We start from the raw sequence: 16,026 nt of genomic DNA on the forward strand, positions 1-16,026 counted from the left end.
TGTTAACATTGTCTGTTTGGCTCTGAACATACTGTTTAGAGTGCTTTCTCTTCAAGTGATTGAACAAGTTTGACGTGTTGCCATCCAGCGTGCGAACCGTCTCTGTGCAAACTTTACAAATTACCTTTGTTTGCGCTTTGTCATTTGGGGAAAAGCTAAAACAATTCCGCATGCAGGCTCTGACAGGCTGAAAGTGGGCAGGACGCACAGGCAGCATTTGGCTACTAAGACCAGTTTAGGTGTTTAGGTTAATGGTCACAGTACCATGTCCACGGCAGCGGCGGCGGCAGCGGGGGCAGGGGCAGGGGAGCTGCGGCGCATATTCGGAGATCAACTCCTCCGTTTGGTTTTCAGCCATGGCTCTCCATGCGGCTACCGTTACACACACAAACAAGGAGGAAGGTAAGAAATTGCGTCACTGCCCGTAATTTGCTATGATTGGTCAGTCAGGTTCATGAGGTAATACGTCTGGCACGTCGGTGCATCAGCATAAAACTGCAATTTATAGTTCACGATCTAATATTGTCTTATCGCGCACCCCTAGACAGAGGTGAGGAAAACGCCGATGACCCTCTAACCATACTCTGCAGGGCTTGACTGTCTGCAGCTGGAGTACCATGTTGAGATGCAGGATGTCAGCACGCTCTCCACCACACCTCTGTAAAAATTCCTGAGGATACTGGCAGGGAGAGAAGCTTGTTTCGGCTTTCTCAGGAAATGCAGTCTCTGCTGGGACTGTTTGATGATGCTGCAGTGTTCTTATTCCAGCTCAGGTCCTGTGAGATCTGCACTCCGAGGAACTTGGTGATCTCCACTCTCTCTGCTGTGCAGCCGGTGATGCTGAGGGGAGCATGCTCAGGACGTGACCTTCGAAAGTAGATGAGCATCTTCTTTGTTTTGTCCACGTTGAGCAGCAGGTTGTTCTTGCTGCACCAGCCCTCTAGGTGTTTCACTTCATCTCTGTACATTGATTCTTTGTTTTCGCCAATGAGTCCCACTACTGTGGGATCATCAGCAAACTTGATGATCTAGATCCCCTCATGCGTGGCTGCACAGTCGTGTGTTAGCAGTGCAGACAACAGTGGACTGAGTACACAGCCTTGAGGAGATCCAGTGCTCAGTGTGATGGAGTTGAAGATGTTCTGTCCAACTTGGACAGACTGGGGTCTTTCGGTCAGAAAGTCCAAAACCCAGAGACATGTGGTGGTATCCAGGCCGAGTAGGAGGAGTTTCTCTACTAGTCTCTGGGGGAGACTAGTAGAGAAGACTAGTAGTACTGGTATTAAACGCTGAGCTGAAATCAATGTACAGGATTCTAGTGTAGATGTCTTTATTTTCCAGGTGGATGATGACTGAGTGCAAGGTGGTGGATATTGCATCCTCTGTGGAGTGGCTGGGACGGTAAGCGAACTGAAGGGAGTCAAGCAATGCAGGAAAGCTGGTTGTGATGTGTGGTTTGACCAGCTGTTTAAAACACTTCATCACAATTGGCGATGGGGTGATAGTCATTCAGACAGGCTACAACTGATTTCTTTGCCACTGGAACTATGGTCGATGTTTTGAAGCATCTGGGAACAATGGCCTGGCTGAGGGAGATGTTGAAAATGTCAGTCAGTACGTCTGTCAGCTCGTCAGCGCAGACTCTTAGCACAGTTGTCTGGATGTTGATGTTGTCTGGTCCTGTTGCTTTTGACCCTGGCTAGGGTCCTCTGTGTGTCCACTGTGTTGATGGTGAAAGCTGGCCTGACAGATGAAGGAGAAAGAACTGGCCTCTCTCTGATTGTTGGATTCGATGCTTCAATGCTTTAAAACGTGCAAAGAAGTTGTTGAGCCTGTCTGGAAGAGAAGCGTCATCGTCGTCAACCCCCTGCCTGGTCTTGTCATCCATTAATGCCTGGACTCCCTGCCACATCCATCTGGTGTTTCCTGTGTCACAGAGGTGTTCCTGGATTTACTCTACGTAGGTGCGTTTCACAGCCTTGATCCCATTTGAGAGCTTAGACAGTCCTGTCTCCCACTCTGAAGGCTGCATCACGGGCAGTCAGCAGCGTGTGCACCTCTGCAGTCATCCAGGGTTTTTGATTTCTGTGTGCTGTGAAGGTCCTAATTACAGTGACATCCTCTGTACACTTTGCGATGTAGCTGTTTACCGCCTCAGCATATGCCTCGAAGTCAGTCTGAACACCCTGGGAGGCTGCTGGTTTCAATACCTCCCAGTCAGTGTCAACAAAACAGTTCTAGAGTGTTGAATTTGCATCCTCTGGCCAGATCCTGGCTTGTTTTTTGACTGGCCTGCTGCACTTCAGGAGGGATCTGTAAGCAGGCGACAGCATAACAGAAAGATGACCAGAGTGGTCAAAGTGGGGGCGAGGGGGTTGCTTTGTATGCATCAGGGAAGTTTGAATACACGAAGTCCAGCATGTTCTCTCCTTTGGTTTTAAAGTCCATATATTGCTTGAACTGGGAGAGCACAGACTTTAAACTGGTGTGGTTGAAATCCCCTGCAACCACTATAAAGTTGTCTGGGTGTTTGGTTAAAAGTTCACTGATGGCGTCGTGTAGCTCTCCTAGCACCTCGTTAGCATTAGCGCTTGGAGCTATGTAAACAACAGCTAGAATCCCGTTGGTGAATTCCCTTGGCAAAGTAGAATGGCATTTTATTGTGAGGAACTCCGCCAACTGAGAGCAGTGTTCAGAGGCTAACATGGCATTTTAATTTGTTAATATAGATGCACAGCCAACCACCTTTGGTTTTACCAGAGCTAGCTGCCTGTCTGTACGCCCGGAATAATGTCGTCCTCTCCAGTTTTATGGCCGCGTCTGGGATGTTGTCATGGAGCCATGTTTCTGTAAAAGCAAACACACAGCAGTCTTTCTACTCTCTGCGGGGTTCTCTCAGCAAACGTAGCTCGTCCAGCTTGTTGTCGAGGAAGCGGACATTGGAGACCAGGAGCGACGGCAGTGGCAGCTGCAGCTGCAGCTAACCATGGTTAATATAGGGCGCAGGGACGCCGCCCCGCTACTAATGACCAGATAAAAAGTAGCTCTCAAATGTAAAAGTAAACTTGAATTAATTATAGCAAAATAATAATAATATTGATAATAACGTTCACATTCTTTTGCTATATTAACAATTCGTATTATTGACAGATTTCAAGTTAGTCTTCACTGCGTGTTTCCTAATTTTACACTTCCTGGATGCGGGGCGCCGGCCACATGAGTGTGTATGTAGCTCGAAAAACTTTTTGTGATCATGTGATCTTGGCCCGGGCTCTGATTGGCAGCTGCAGACTTTCTCACAGGCGCAGCTCATTGCGTCCCGGACCCGTCCACTTTTGATGTAAGCCAATTAATTTAGTCTTTCTTTGCTTTTGTCTTCTGCGGTTGGATATCAAAACTGTCCATTGTCGTTCTTACGACTGTGCTTTCTGACAGCGTCACACGGCCTTTCCCCCCCTCTTCTACTAGTTGTCAGCTGCTGTCGTGACGACTAAATGCATCAGCCATGCTGTCAATGGAGAAAAGACTGCTCGTAGAAAACACTGCGTGTAGAATACATATAACTGGGTTTAACCTTGGACAAATCTGACATGAGAACACCCTAGTTTATTATTTTTAAAGTCATTTCTGGTCGCACATCTGTCAGAGCATAATCACCATAGCAAATAGTAAACAATGAGGATCAGGCGAGAGAAGGGAGGATACTCATGCTGGTACTATGGGGAGTAGTGTGGCAGGTGCAGGCCCGGTGTGGTTTTCGGCACAGAGGTCCAGCAGAACCCAGATAAAATGCCGTACACACAGTGATCTGGGTGACTGGCAGGTATGGCCAGCCATGCAGGCAAGCAGAGCAAGCAAGCGGAGCAGGCAGGAGTGGTCGCGGACTGGACAAAGATAATATAGGTTACTAAAAAGAACAAAAAGCGAAACATGACAAGCAACTAGGAGCTGGGTTGGCTGAGTGTTATTCAACAGTCCGGCGTTGTGCAGTGGTCTGAGCCAGGCTTTTATGGTTCAGATTGAACAGTTAAACCACTCCCCGTTGTAGGTGTGCTCAGTCAGGTAATTAGCCACCTGCAAACATTCCACACAAACACACACACACACACACACACACACACACACACACACACACACACACACTTATGCCCACATGAGGGAAAGGGAGAGGAGGGAGAAAGGGGAAGGGAAGGCTGCCAACTTAGCAGAAGAGCTGGAGGTGGAGGGCATGAAACTCTACTGTTGATTTGTTAAAACTTTATTCAGAAAAAAACATACAACACTACAACATTCTACATTTTCTATTTATGAGTAAGAGGTTTATGTATATGTGAAGATAATGCAGAGTTACACAAAAAATGCTGATAAAAGTTGCATTGAGGATTTTCAGTGAAGGGAATTTTCAACCTAGCATCTTGGGAGGTTACATATGGAATTTGTTCTTAATGTATCTGTGTAGACAGGGATTGTTAGAGGAGGGTTCAGCCAAGATTAATTACAGAAAAAAAGATCTACTCAGATTTAGTTCCTGAGGTCCTCACAGGAGTTGAAGACATTTTATCCTCCATTTCCCTCTTCCTCTGCTTCTTGACGGACAAACAGATCCACAAGAAGATAAAGCAACCTAGTCAAAGAGACACACAGGTGGACATATGAGAGGGAAGACTGGTTAAAACCAACCAAATTGAATCAAAAGACTAAAACCACACAGACCTTGTGCAGAGTTGAGGATGCAAAAAAGGTAGAGGATGGGGTAGTTGACATATCCAGAGCCCAGGAAGGCCAGGCCCCAAGTGGTGCCCATCAGGCAGGTAAGACCCATCAGAGTGAGGCCACTCCTGCAGGATGCACTGAACCTTTGAGAGTCACTCCATGACTTCCCCTTAGCACCTGCTCCAAGTTTCGAGTTACTCTTGTACACTTGCTTCATCTTGCAGATGCTAGAGGCCACAGCCATCAAAATGCCAGTGTTGAAGATGAATATAAGGCTGAAGTATACCAGGTTCAAAGAGTAGAAGAAGGAGTCATCTGTGATCCAGCAGCTGTGAGAAAGACAGTAGACACTTTATCGTTAATGTTTTTCAGCAGTAGCCAGGGTTCATTGTTTTTACCATTTCTAATTACTTACTTACTCTATACAATAGTTTTTATTGTTTGTGGCAGTCTGCCCTTCTTGTACAGGATTCAAAAGGGCCTTTAAACACCCAAAAAGGCTGAGCAGCTAAGCTTTAAAGCTTTTTAATTGTCAGCCCATCTGCTGTAAAAGTTCTTAGGCTTGTCTATTCTGATTGGTTTTGAGGACAAACAACAAGAAAAGCAATATGTATGAATATGCATGTAAATGTACTATGTCTGTTACAATGCTGGTAACAAAAAAAAAGTTTCAGTGCTGTAGCCACTCCAAAATTTGTTGAACCTTCAGAGAATGTACTTACATAGTGTTAGTTTGGTTAGTGTCAGTCATGGTCATCTGCGTAGCTCCATAAAACTGCTTATAGTTCTTCACTCCCAAAGAAACGGCCACGATTACACCAGGAATCCCTAAAAAACACACAATGACACATTCAAGTTTAATATGAAGTGAACTTCTAATAAAAATACAGTTGTGACTTGACATTCCGACCCGAAAACCTTGCTATCCGACAGGTTTTTAGGAAAAACTAACAGAACCCATAAAAAATAGCCTCAACATACCGACAGCCTTGGATAACAGTGTGTTATCTGATTTAACAATCCGACAGATTTACTTGCCTTTGATGTTAACCAATGGGCCCGTGCACAAGTGCACCGGTCAGTTAGGCATGAAATCCAGTGATGCGCAGTGTTCTAACAATACACTAGTCCCACTCATAGAGTGAGTTTGCCCAGTTAATTAAGTCGGTTTGCATCAGTTTGTTAGCAAACAACTCTACATGTGTGGAACACAGGAAGGATAGGTTTGGTGCTTTGAAGTTATTTGAAGTATTAAACAATGTGACATGTTTTGACACCTGAACAATTCTATGAACCTATAAACACTGCGGTTGTATCAGGCTTATCAATCATAGAAACAAATTGCTTCAATACTGTTACACACCAGACATCAAACGTAAAATTACATCTAACAAGTTTATTTTGTTTCATATAAATCATAACAATATCATATAAGTAGATAGTTTATTATAACAACTATAAACAATAAATATTAACAATAAATGACCCTTCAAGCTTCAACTGATCACAGCACTCTACAGTAGAATAGGCGGTTTACTGTTTGATACTGTAACTAGACTTTTCTTTAATGTACTGCATTTAAATTGTGTTGTTGCCACTGCAATGTCCATTAACTCCAGCTGCCTGTAAATCAGAACATTTTCTTCTTTTAAAAAGTATTACCTGTGCCTAAGTTAGAATACTAAACTATGGCTTTTTGTGCATTTTCATTCATACAGAGCTGTTTTCTCCAGGAGTCATTGTTAAGGCTTATGACACCACATTTGAAGTGAATACGGTCAATGGGCAAACAATAGGACATCAAAGTGTAAAACATGTAATTTCTTGTTGCCACCAGGTGGCAGTATGACTGTGAATAGATATTGGCATATGGATGTGATCAGGGTAGGACACTGATCAAACATGTAAGGTTTGAGGCAAATTGAAGCATGTACAGGGTAGTTAGACAGCACTTCCTTTTTGATGGCAAATCATCAAACTTCAGGGGGCCACAGTGGCCATGCCCTTTGACTTTTGTGGAAGATTTTGATAACTTTTTATCATGAGGGCCATTTGTATGTATAGCCCAAATTTTAGGTCTCTTGGAGTTATTACCAAAGAGGAGTTTGCGCTTGAAAATGATAAAAAAATAAATAAATAAATAAATAAATAAGCAAAGCTCTCACCGACAAATCAAAATGGCAGACTTCTTGTTGGTATGGTGCCCGCTGACCTTTTTGTGCGCCCTAATGTATTACATATGCCTACCAGATTTTGTAACTGTAGGTGAAACGTCCTGCCTGTAGATGTTACAAAGTGTGTGGGGGGCACTATGGAGCCATTTTGGGACATGTGCAAGTCCCATAAAATATCTAATTTTTCACCAGCTCTGGTGTGTGCAAATTATCATGAGTTTTTGAGCATGTTTAAGCCCTCAAAAATGTAATTGTTCCATGTGGACAATAATAATTCCTTGGGTTCCAATAGGGTCGGTGCCCAGACCCTAAATTATCAGGCTATCGGTGTAAAGTATTCAATATTATTCTTAGCTGCTTACATCAAGTTGCCCATCAACAAAGTGCTTTGTGAGTATTATTTGTTCAATTTACAACGTCAGTTTTTGTAGTAGTCTGCTGTTAACAGTCAGTCTAAAGAAACTTTAGATTTTACAGTTTTAACCATGTTTTGGGGGGTGGGAAACACACTTTTGACAGTATTTGGCTGTATTTTTGCAGTACTTTATTACAGTGTAGTCTCTGTCCTTAGTGAAGCTGCTGTCACACTGATTATTTACATCAGTATGTCGTAAATCCAGTGCTGTACTCACCCCATCCAGCAAGAGACAGTTTGAGCATGTAGTGTTTGTAGTAGGTGTTAAACACCTTTATCAGCAGTAGATAGAGGTGAAGTGCCTCTATGGCCATCCAGGTGAAACAGCAGAGCAAGGAGTAATGCAGGGACACTGCAATAAACACACACACCCAGTCTAGATCCACCGTGGCCCCCCACTCAGTGAGCAGGAAGGTTGTATTGAGCAGAAACAAGGCTCCGCTCAGAGACACGTGAATAGAGATGGAGTAGTCCAGTTTATGGTTTCTGAGGAAGAGAAAAACAAAAACACACAGACATATGACCACTCCACAGGCAAGATACGATTCTGTTTGTCTCCATTTCCAAAAATAGCAAAATTTCCAAAAATGGCAAAACCAGATGCAAATGCATTGCATTACTGCATTTTAATGCAAATGCATTATTCCACTTATCTGTAGGTGGCAGTAACACCCCACAAAAAACACCAATCACTGCCAAGAAAGGCAGGGAAAATACCTCCTTTGGTTTCCGAAAAGTTCCACTTTGTCACCGTCTTTGCAATGATGATGATAGGTGAGGGAGGAAAAAAAATATTCACTTGTTTTGTAAACAGGCGTGTTGTTGCTGTGTGTGGTTAATTGGAGGCGTTTCTGAAGGCACTGATGATAAATGAGGCCCCAGGCCTTAACCTCATTGAAAATCTCTGGGATGTGCTGGAGAACACTTTGCGCAGTGGTTTGACTCTCCCATCATCAATACAAGACCTTGGTGAAAAGCTAAGTCAATGCTGCACGGAAATAAGTGTTGTGGCATTGCAGAAGCTTACTGAAACAATGCCACAGCGAGTGCACGCCATAATCAAAGCTGAAGGCAGTTCAACAAAATACTAGAGTGTGTGACTTTTATTTGGCCAGGCAGTGTATAATGTCAGTGTTTTTACTTTGCAGCTATGTATACGTACCGACTGAACACATATATCACAAGGGACAAAGCAGTGAAAAAGGCTGACAGGCCACAGCCTATGTAACTGATGTATGACAGTATTTCCCAGTGGACACTTGAAATTGATTCTCTGATCTGCAAAAAAAATAAAAAATGGGACAATGGTAAACTGCAATTTATAGATTTACTTTTACCACCATCCAGAAATAACTGAGGGACTTCAGTAACTGGACTTTTCTCAGTCTAAAGTAAAGATTATGCAAACATGATTAATATCTGTTACATTTTTTATTTCCTATATGAAAGTTTCTATCCCAACAAAGGCTGACAAATTGCCTATTATTAATTATAGGTTATTATATCACTAGGAACAAGTTAGTCACAACACATGTGTTTCCTTACCAGTAAGACAGCAAAGGGTGTTGCATGATCAGAGCTGCAAATGATCTTTTTGTCTTGTTGGTCATTGTACGTGCTGTTGTCAGTCTCACATCCGTCTGTTTTCCACCTCCAGTCTGAAACTATGAGCACCAAACAGTAACTCAGCTAATTAGATGTAATTCTGCTAGCTGTCTGACATGCAACAGTCTCTTCAAACATTAAAGCATTCTACAGTCGTGACTCGATAATCTGACCCTTAACTATCCGAAAACTTTGCTATTCAACAGGTTTTTAAGAAAAAAGAAAGGAACCCATAAAAAATAGCCTTAACATACTGACAGCCTTAGATTCCGACTCAGACATGACATTTTATGTCACAAATAAGGATATTATTGTACTGTCTGACTTAACAATCTGACAGATTGGCTACGCTCAGACTACTAATGCTCAATTAGGATTTTTTTGTGAAATTCGGTTTTTTTGCGAGTTCGTTCACGTTTCTAATTAAATACAACTTGTTTGTGATCTGCTGTGTGAACTTCATACGACCCAAAAGTGTCCCGCATGCGCAGAAGAGGACACAACGACGTCACACGGAAAGAGCGCGCTCAGTGTTTATGGACCGCTATCCTAAACTAGCATCAGCAGCCAAATACTTCCACCCCATCGAAGCGCAGCCACGGGCTGGAAGTGTGCTCTTCTTGCTTTCTTACTTTTAAATGTGTACATCGAGCTAATATATGAGTTAATAAACCATCACTGGTATACAGTGTCAGTGCTTTGCTCTTTTTCTTGCTGTAAGCTGACATACACCTACCTACCTTCATCAAAGTAGTGACACAGTAACTGCGACTCACTCTGTAAAGATACAAAAACACACAGCTAAATTGATGTTAACAATGCTACATATTGCCACCTTCAAATCAGCTACACACAAGCAAACAAAAAGCAGACTGACAAAGAAAACCTAAATGAAGATATGTTCCTCATACATTACATGTTAAAACAATAGAAATTGCTCTGAGTCCCATTTAGTGTCTCAAAACAGAGTCCCATCAGATCAAGTAAACCTTATTTAAATGGCCCAGAATAGGTGACACACACACACAGAGCTTTCTTTCCATAGATAAGACAATTGAACAAACACACTTACATCAATTTTAGTAACTTCGAAACTCATTTTGATGGGCTGAGTCAGATTATGGAGGCGTCGTTCCTCCAGTAGCTCTATTCTGAGAACCCTCGATGCGATCTCCTCCTGGTGAAACTAATAAGAGGACAGTTACAGTATGTGATGGAGGGAAATACAGATAATTATTACATTGTGCATATACAGGATACATAAGAAAAGAAGAGATTAATTAAAAATATTCTGTCAAGAAAAATCTTATAAGGCTTGGGACTGCATAATGATTGTAACACAAAGGTGTCAGGATTGTGGATGAGACAGAGGGTGAAAGAGGAAATAGGATAATATAAATAAGATATATAAGATATACTTGGAACTGGCTGTGCTCTAAGTAGGTGACCAAACCAATAATCCTCTTCATCTCTGGGATGTTGAGAAGGGCATACACAGGCAGCCAAACCTCAACAGATGTCTCGTTTTCAGCCAGCAGCTGACAGTGGATTTAAGAAAATAATGTTAAGTCAGGACACCTGGTGGCTTATACTCAGAACAAAAACAATCCTAAATGTTAAGCACAACCTTAGTCAACAAGGCTAGTTTTAACTGACAGGATATAAATTAAAGCTAAGCAAATATAACAAAAATTCATTCATTGCCATGCTGTTTCAGTCAACACTGTCCCTTCTAAATTCCTCAGTAACATCTCCGTCACAGTTTATGTACCTGTGGAGCTTCTATGTGGATGCTGGAGTCGGCTCCTGCAGAGTTGAGGACGGCCTCGCTGATGTTAAACACATTCAGAGACAAGGCCCTCATATCGAAGTTTACGTAGCTTCCAGCCTCAACCTTGGTTCTGTTCATGATGGCATGAATTATATGTTTTTCCACGCTGTAGAAATTAAATAGCCATTATGTAACATGAAAGAACCACTCATGCAAATAGATTTAATAACTGATAGGAGGGTTGTAGCATACAAAACCAGTAAAGACAGTAGATACAGTATGAGCACGAAGAGACCCACTTTGGCTGTAAACTGTATGCACAATAGAATATATAATGTAAACCGATCAGACACAGCATTAAAACTACCTGCCTGATCTTCTGTAAGTCCCCCTTTTGCCACTGAAACATCTCTGAGATGTTGACGCATAGACAAGAACTGAAGGTGCTTTGACACCAGGCAGCAGGAATGTAGGTGAATGTGAGGTGGGCATGCTGACTGAAGTGTGTCTCTACTCTGTGGTCAGTCCTGACTCTGATTTGGCTGTGTTTTGCTGTGCAGGGTTCGTCCAGACCTGGTGCTATGAAGGCAGATTTGGGCTTCCAAAGGCTGAAGTGTGTTGCTAGCCTATTCTATGGTGATAGTTCAAAGAGGACTATAACTGGGAGACATTTAAAAGCTGTCAAAGGAAGTAACCAGCCTGCAGCGTTGCTTACTCTTGATTGTTCCCCCCTACTGATTTAATGCTGTATTAACTGCCTGGAGATTGCAACCATTTTTAAGAATCCTTCTTCACAGGCTCAAAAGAATTTTGAAAACAGGCAGAATTATAAATAAGTATCATCTGAGTAACATTTGCATTCTTTGCTGCCGTTGCTGCTGCTTTGTGGTCTTTCTGCCTGTGTGTGACTCATGAAGGCATCTCTTGATTGTTGGCTTTGAAAATGATATGCCTACAGTGTCTGTTAAAGAGTTCTTGACTTTCTTCACCATGCGATTGTCCACTTCAATAGTTTTCCTTGGTGTTCCAGGACCTTTGGTGTTGCTGAGCATTCAAGTACATTTCTTTTTCTTAAGAATGTACCAAATTGTCAATGTGATCATTTGTAAAGTTTTTGTCAACCAAGTTTGTTTTGTGTTGTTTTTTCATCTGGCATGCTTTCACTTGCATCAACACCTTCAGATCACATATTAGTTCCAATGAACAGCAAATGCTAGTGCAATGCACTGAACCAACTCATTTCCCTATTTTTTCCTGAAATCAGGAAACAGGCCATGAAACTAATTATCAGCCAATTGTTTGATTACTTGAATGCCTGTGAAAAAGGAAGGACTACATTTTTTTTAATGTGACTTTCAGTCACTTGTCAAAGCTGAAGTAGGCAATATTTTATTTAGTTATTTATTCATTGGTCATCACTAGGCAAAAATTCCATAATAATCTTTTAGCATGTTGTAATGCACGTGGCCTGAAAGGTTCAAAGGTCTCTGTACCTCCTCTTAAAGGAAATAGAAAATTTTACCTGTAGTGGGAGACTGTAGCTAATTACATGCCGAATCAAGCAGATGACAGAGTATAAAGAGAAACAAAGTCGGTAGTGGCATGGCTTCACGATCAGGTGAAACAGAAAACTCTGACACAGGAGTATGGGCTGAAAATTCAGGGTGAAGCCACAAGTAACTGTTTAACTTGATTATTTTTGCCTTTTAAATTACTTTCATATGCTGTGTGGCAGGAAGGGGAGGAGCTGCAGGAGGAGGACTGTATTTTCAAGTCCTGGCATTTTTTGGTATGTTTGTTTGTTTTGCTTTTTGGCCTTTCCTAGATTTCTGCTACACTGGAACCTAAATAACTCCATATAAGATCCATTGTGGTGGTGTACAGAGGTAGAATTCTGAAAACTATCACTGTCTGAATACTTTGGAACCCCACTTCATATCCCACCTCTTGAGAGGTGCAACATTTTTGAGATATTCAATGTTATTCATGCCGACTGTCGGTGGTTTTAATGTTGTGTAAAGTACAAAGTACATTGTGCATATTATTGTAACACAGAACAAGAATGTCATACTTCCAGTGTGACAGGTCAAAGAGCATAAGATTTTAGATGTAGTAAAATAGAACTTCTTGGCTCTGAGAGATTCTAACTCAACCCTTATACTGAAATGTAAGTTAGAAATCCTTAATGGTCAGTATGAACAGGGGTAATAATTACAAGAGAAAACTGTTTCAGTGCTTTCATGGACTTCTGACGATTGTTTAAGAAATGTAAACCAATTCACTAATATATGCAATGTTTGTAATCTACTTTATTATGCGTCAGCATAATATTTGGAGCACAGCAGAGGCAGATGGTCCTGAATCAAAGTACTGGCCTACAAATGTGACCTCATGGTGGAGCAAGAGAAAAAGTTGGGATCACCAAAGTCTTTAGTATTCATCCTCTGGGTGTGTACAAACATTTGTGCCAAATCATACAATAGTAGTGGACCAACCAACAGACTGACACTGCCATCCTTTGAACCATGCTGCTCTCATGACTATAACAGACAGTTCTACATAAAGAAAAAAAGAAAAAAAAAGAAAAAAGGTCAATCTCTTTCAGCACATAGTGCCTACCACAGGACTGAAACTTACCTTAAAAACGCCTTCTTAAGTTTAACGTCGCTGCTGAGGAGCTGTTCACATGCTTCCCTTATGCTGATGAGTTGCATCAAGTCTTTCTGGCCAGCACGGTCATGTTGCAGAGACTGAATCAGCGATAAAATGGGAAGGTATTCGCATACAAAGTCTTTGCAAGTGCTATCTGAGAAGAAAGACAGGAATCAAATGACGATTTACAGTGTAATTTCCCTGTTTAAAGAGACAGGGCAATTGGGGCTGGCAATGAATCAGCTAACCCCATTAGACATGGTACATACTGAAGTGGACAGGGTTGCCCATTATAACAGACTTGACTGTACAGGTGAAATGGTTTACTTAGGAGAAAGTGTACTTACAGTTGTATATGTTATACTCAGAAAAAGTGCTAAATGTTGTCAGCTCAGCTTCTAAGCAAACATGTGATTCATTGAACCACGTCCCGTTGCGAGATTCACAGAGAATAACACAAGAAAGTCCCTGTTTTTTGCAGTGTGCAGTCTTATTCACATGATCATGGATGTCCACATTGGCTGGAGTAAAATTAATACTCATGTTAAAACCTGAAATGTTGAAACACACTGAACACAGAAACAGAAGATAAACATAACTTACTATAACACACATTTTCCATCACAGTGACAAAAAAATATTCTTTTAACTTTTTCATTTGTTTGGTTGTTTGGGGAAAAATGAATTTCACAGTACAATAATAAAAGTAAGTCTAAAGGTAAAACATTGTTCCAAAGACAAATTTACATATAATTTTTGCCTGGTATAACACAATTAATTGAAAACTACAAGGGTCTAGCTACCACCAGAAGGCAAAATTAGCTTTTTTGTTCACAATAGGGTGACCACCATTGCTCTCAATGCCCATAGATTATACACCACAGTTTAATAGAATGTTATTAAATGTTTCCTTTAACAGGACCAGCTCTTGTTACATTCTGCTGTGCTAGATAACCACACTTGTGTGCCATTTTCCTGCTATTGTGACTAAAACAGGCAGGATTTATAATCTTTAGATTCTAGATTTTCAGGCACACAGGTCCTTCAAGATTTTAAAAAGTAAACACATCTAGATTAAAATACTACACATTTCTACATATTTGGTATGTGTGCATTACTTTCTTTCTTCTGTGATGAACAAATTCTGAACTAACAAAACTGATATTTATACCTTGCTCAGCCAGCGATTCATGCAGCAGCAGTAAAAGCAGAATGGGAACCATTGTTCTTCCTCTGAATGTATGGACTAAATCAAAAGTTTACAGTCAGTTTACATTTTTAAAAAAGCTTTTGTATGGTCAGAAAAAAGGAAAAAAAAATCTACTTACTTAAAACATTAAAAACAACAACAACAACAACAAATCAACATACATTGTGTGACTCTCAAATACTCATCAATATTACCTGACCATCTACTTTTTAATATTGTTTTATTTTAATATTTTATTATTTTGCACCTTCTGTTTTGTGGCTGGGCTGAAAGGTGGATCGGTGGTTAGCACCATTGCCTCGCAGCTAGAGATTGCTCACATGTTGAGGTTAATTGGTGATTCTAAATTATCTGTAGGTGTAAAATATGAGTGTGCTTGGTTGTCTGTCTCTAAGTGTAGCCCTAGACTGACAATCCATCCATTTATTCCTTATCTATACACCACTTAAACTTCACTAGGGTTGTAGGGGGCTGGAGTCTATCCCAGCTGACTTAGGGTGAAGGCAGGGGACACCCTGGACAGGTCACCAGTCTATCACAGGGCTACACTTAGAGACAGACAACCAAGCACACTCACATTCACACCTATGGACAATATAGAATCACCAGTTAACCTCAACATGTTTTTGGACTGTGTGGGAGGAAGCCGGAGAACCCGGAGAGAACCCATGCTGCACGCAGAACAATCCCAGGTGTCCTCACCGGGATGCGAATCAACGACTTTCTTGCTGCAAGGCAACAGTGCTAACCACTGACCCACCTTCCAGCCCCATTTCAAGCCATGACAAAGACAAATACAAGGTGAATTCTCCTTGTTTCAATACTACAGAAATTCAGTTCATTTTTTTAAACTAAACATTCAAAATTCAAAGAGTAAAAATTGCACGTGCTTGCTAGAGCTCTTTAAGTTTAATCATATTTCCAATCTTAAATCCATTTAGAAGCTTTCTTCCCGATCAATATATAGAAAATTGATCAAAATGTTCAGCTTTTCTCATGAGATCAAACTCACCAAAATTGCTTAACAATCTTTAGAATTTGACAAGTACAGTACCAACATTGTAATAACCCATGCACACTGAAATAAAGGAAACACAACTTACATTATTATTCACTGGACACAGAGTAGTTCTTTCCTCTGAAGTACACAGGATGGACAGACACTTCAGTGAACTGTGCTGGTTGAACAATCTGCCAATTGGGAACTTGAACTAAAGCACAGTAGGGCTTGTGTTTGGCATGCTGGAGGCATTTGTTTTATGCAAATAGTCTTTATAAGGGCAATATTATGACACTGTGTTTCATTTTAGTGGAGGTCAGATGGTTTTTTTCCATGATGTAGAAAGCAAAAAAGGTTTATATACATGACAAAAATTCAAACTGACTAGATTTGAACAAACAAAGAATGACACACCAGAATTTTAAATTCAATATAGAATAGGCATACATACAGCACACTGCTACAAGTATATACAGCCTCATAGCA

The 16,026-nt window shown here is 41.1% G+C and overlaps 1 protein-coding gene across 2 annotated transcripts; it reads right to left on the bottom strand.

Moving 5' to 3' along the window:
* Positions 1-4,242: 4,242 nt before the first annotated feature.
* LOC103355405 (G-protein coupled receptor 64-like) lies at positions 4,243-15,723 on the bottom strand. 2 transcript variants are annotated; one of them, XM_008279194.1, is made up of 14 exons: positions 15,644-15,723; positions 14,502-14,576; positions 13,678-13,899; positions 13,316-13,484; positions 10,679-10,844; positions 10,326-10,445; positions 9,980-10,093; positions 9,648-9,684; positions 8,848-8,966; positions 8,465-8,580; positions 7,520-7,788; positions 5,436-5,541; positions 4,714-5,042; positions 4,243-4,624 (listed from the first exon to the last, which is right to left on the bottom strand). In XM_008279194.1, exons 2-14 carry the CDS (start codon positions 14,551-14,553, stop codon positions 4,512-4,514), a joined length of 1,932 nt encoding a protein of 643 aa, XP_008277416.1. In that variant the 5' UTR covers positions 14,554-14,576; positions 15,644-15,723; the 3' UTR covers positions 4,243-4,511. The 2 variants fall into 2 exon arrangements, with proteins under 2 accessions (XP_008277416.1, XP_008277417.1); XM_008279195.1 differs by lacking the exons at positions 14,502-14,576; positions 15,644-15,723 and having other exon boundaries at positions 13,316-13,480; positions 13,678-13,714.
* Between the last annotated feature and the right edge of the window lie 303 nt (positions 15,724-16,026).

The sequence above is a fragment of the Stegastes partitus genome, unplaced genomic scaffold (genome assembly GCF_000690725.1).
Source record: "Stegastes partitus isolate 25-593 unplaced genomic scaffold, Stegastes_partitus-1.0.2 Scaffold147, whole genome shotgun sequence".
In the NCBI taxonomy this organism is placed as follows: Eukaryota; Metazoa; Chordata; class Actinopteri; family Pomacentridae; genus Stegastes; species Stegastes partitus.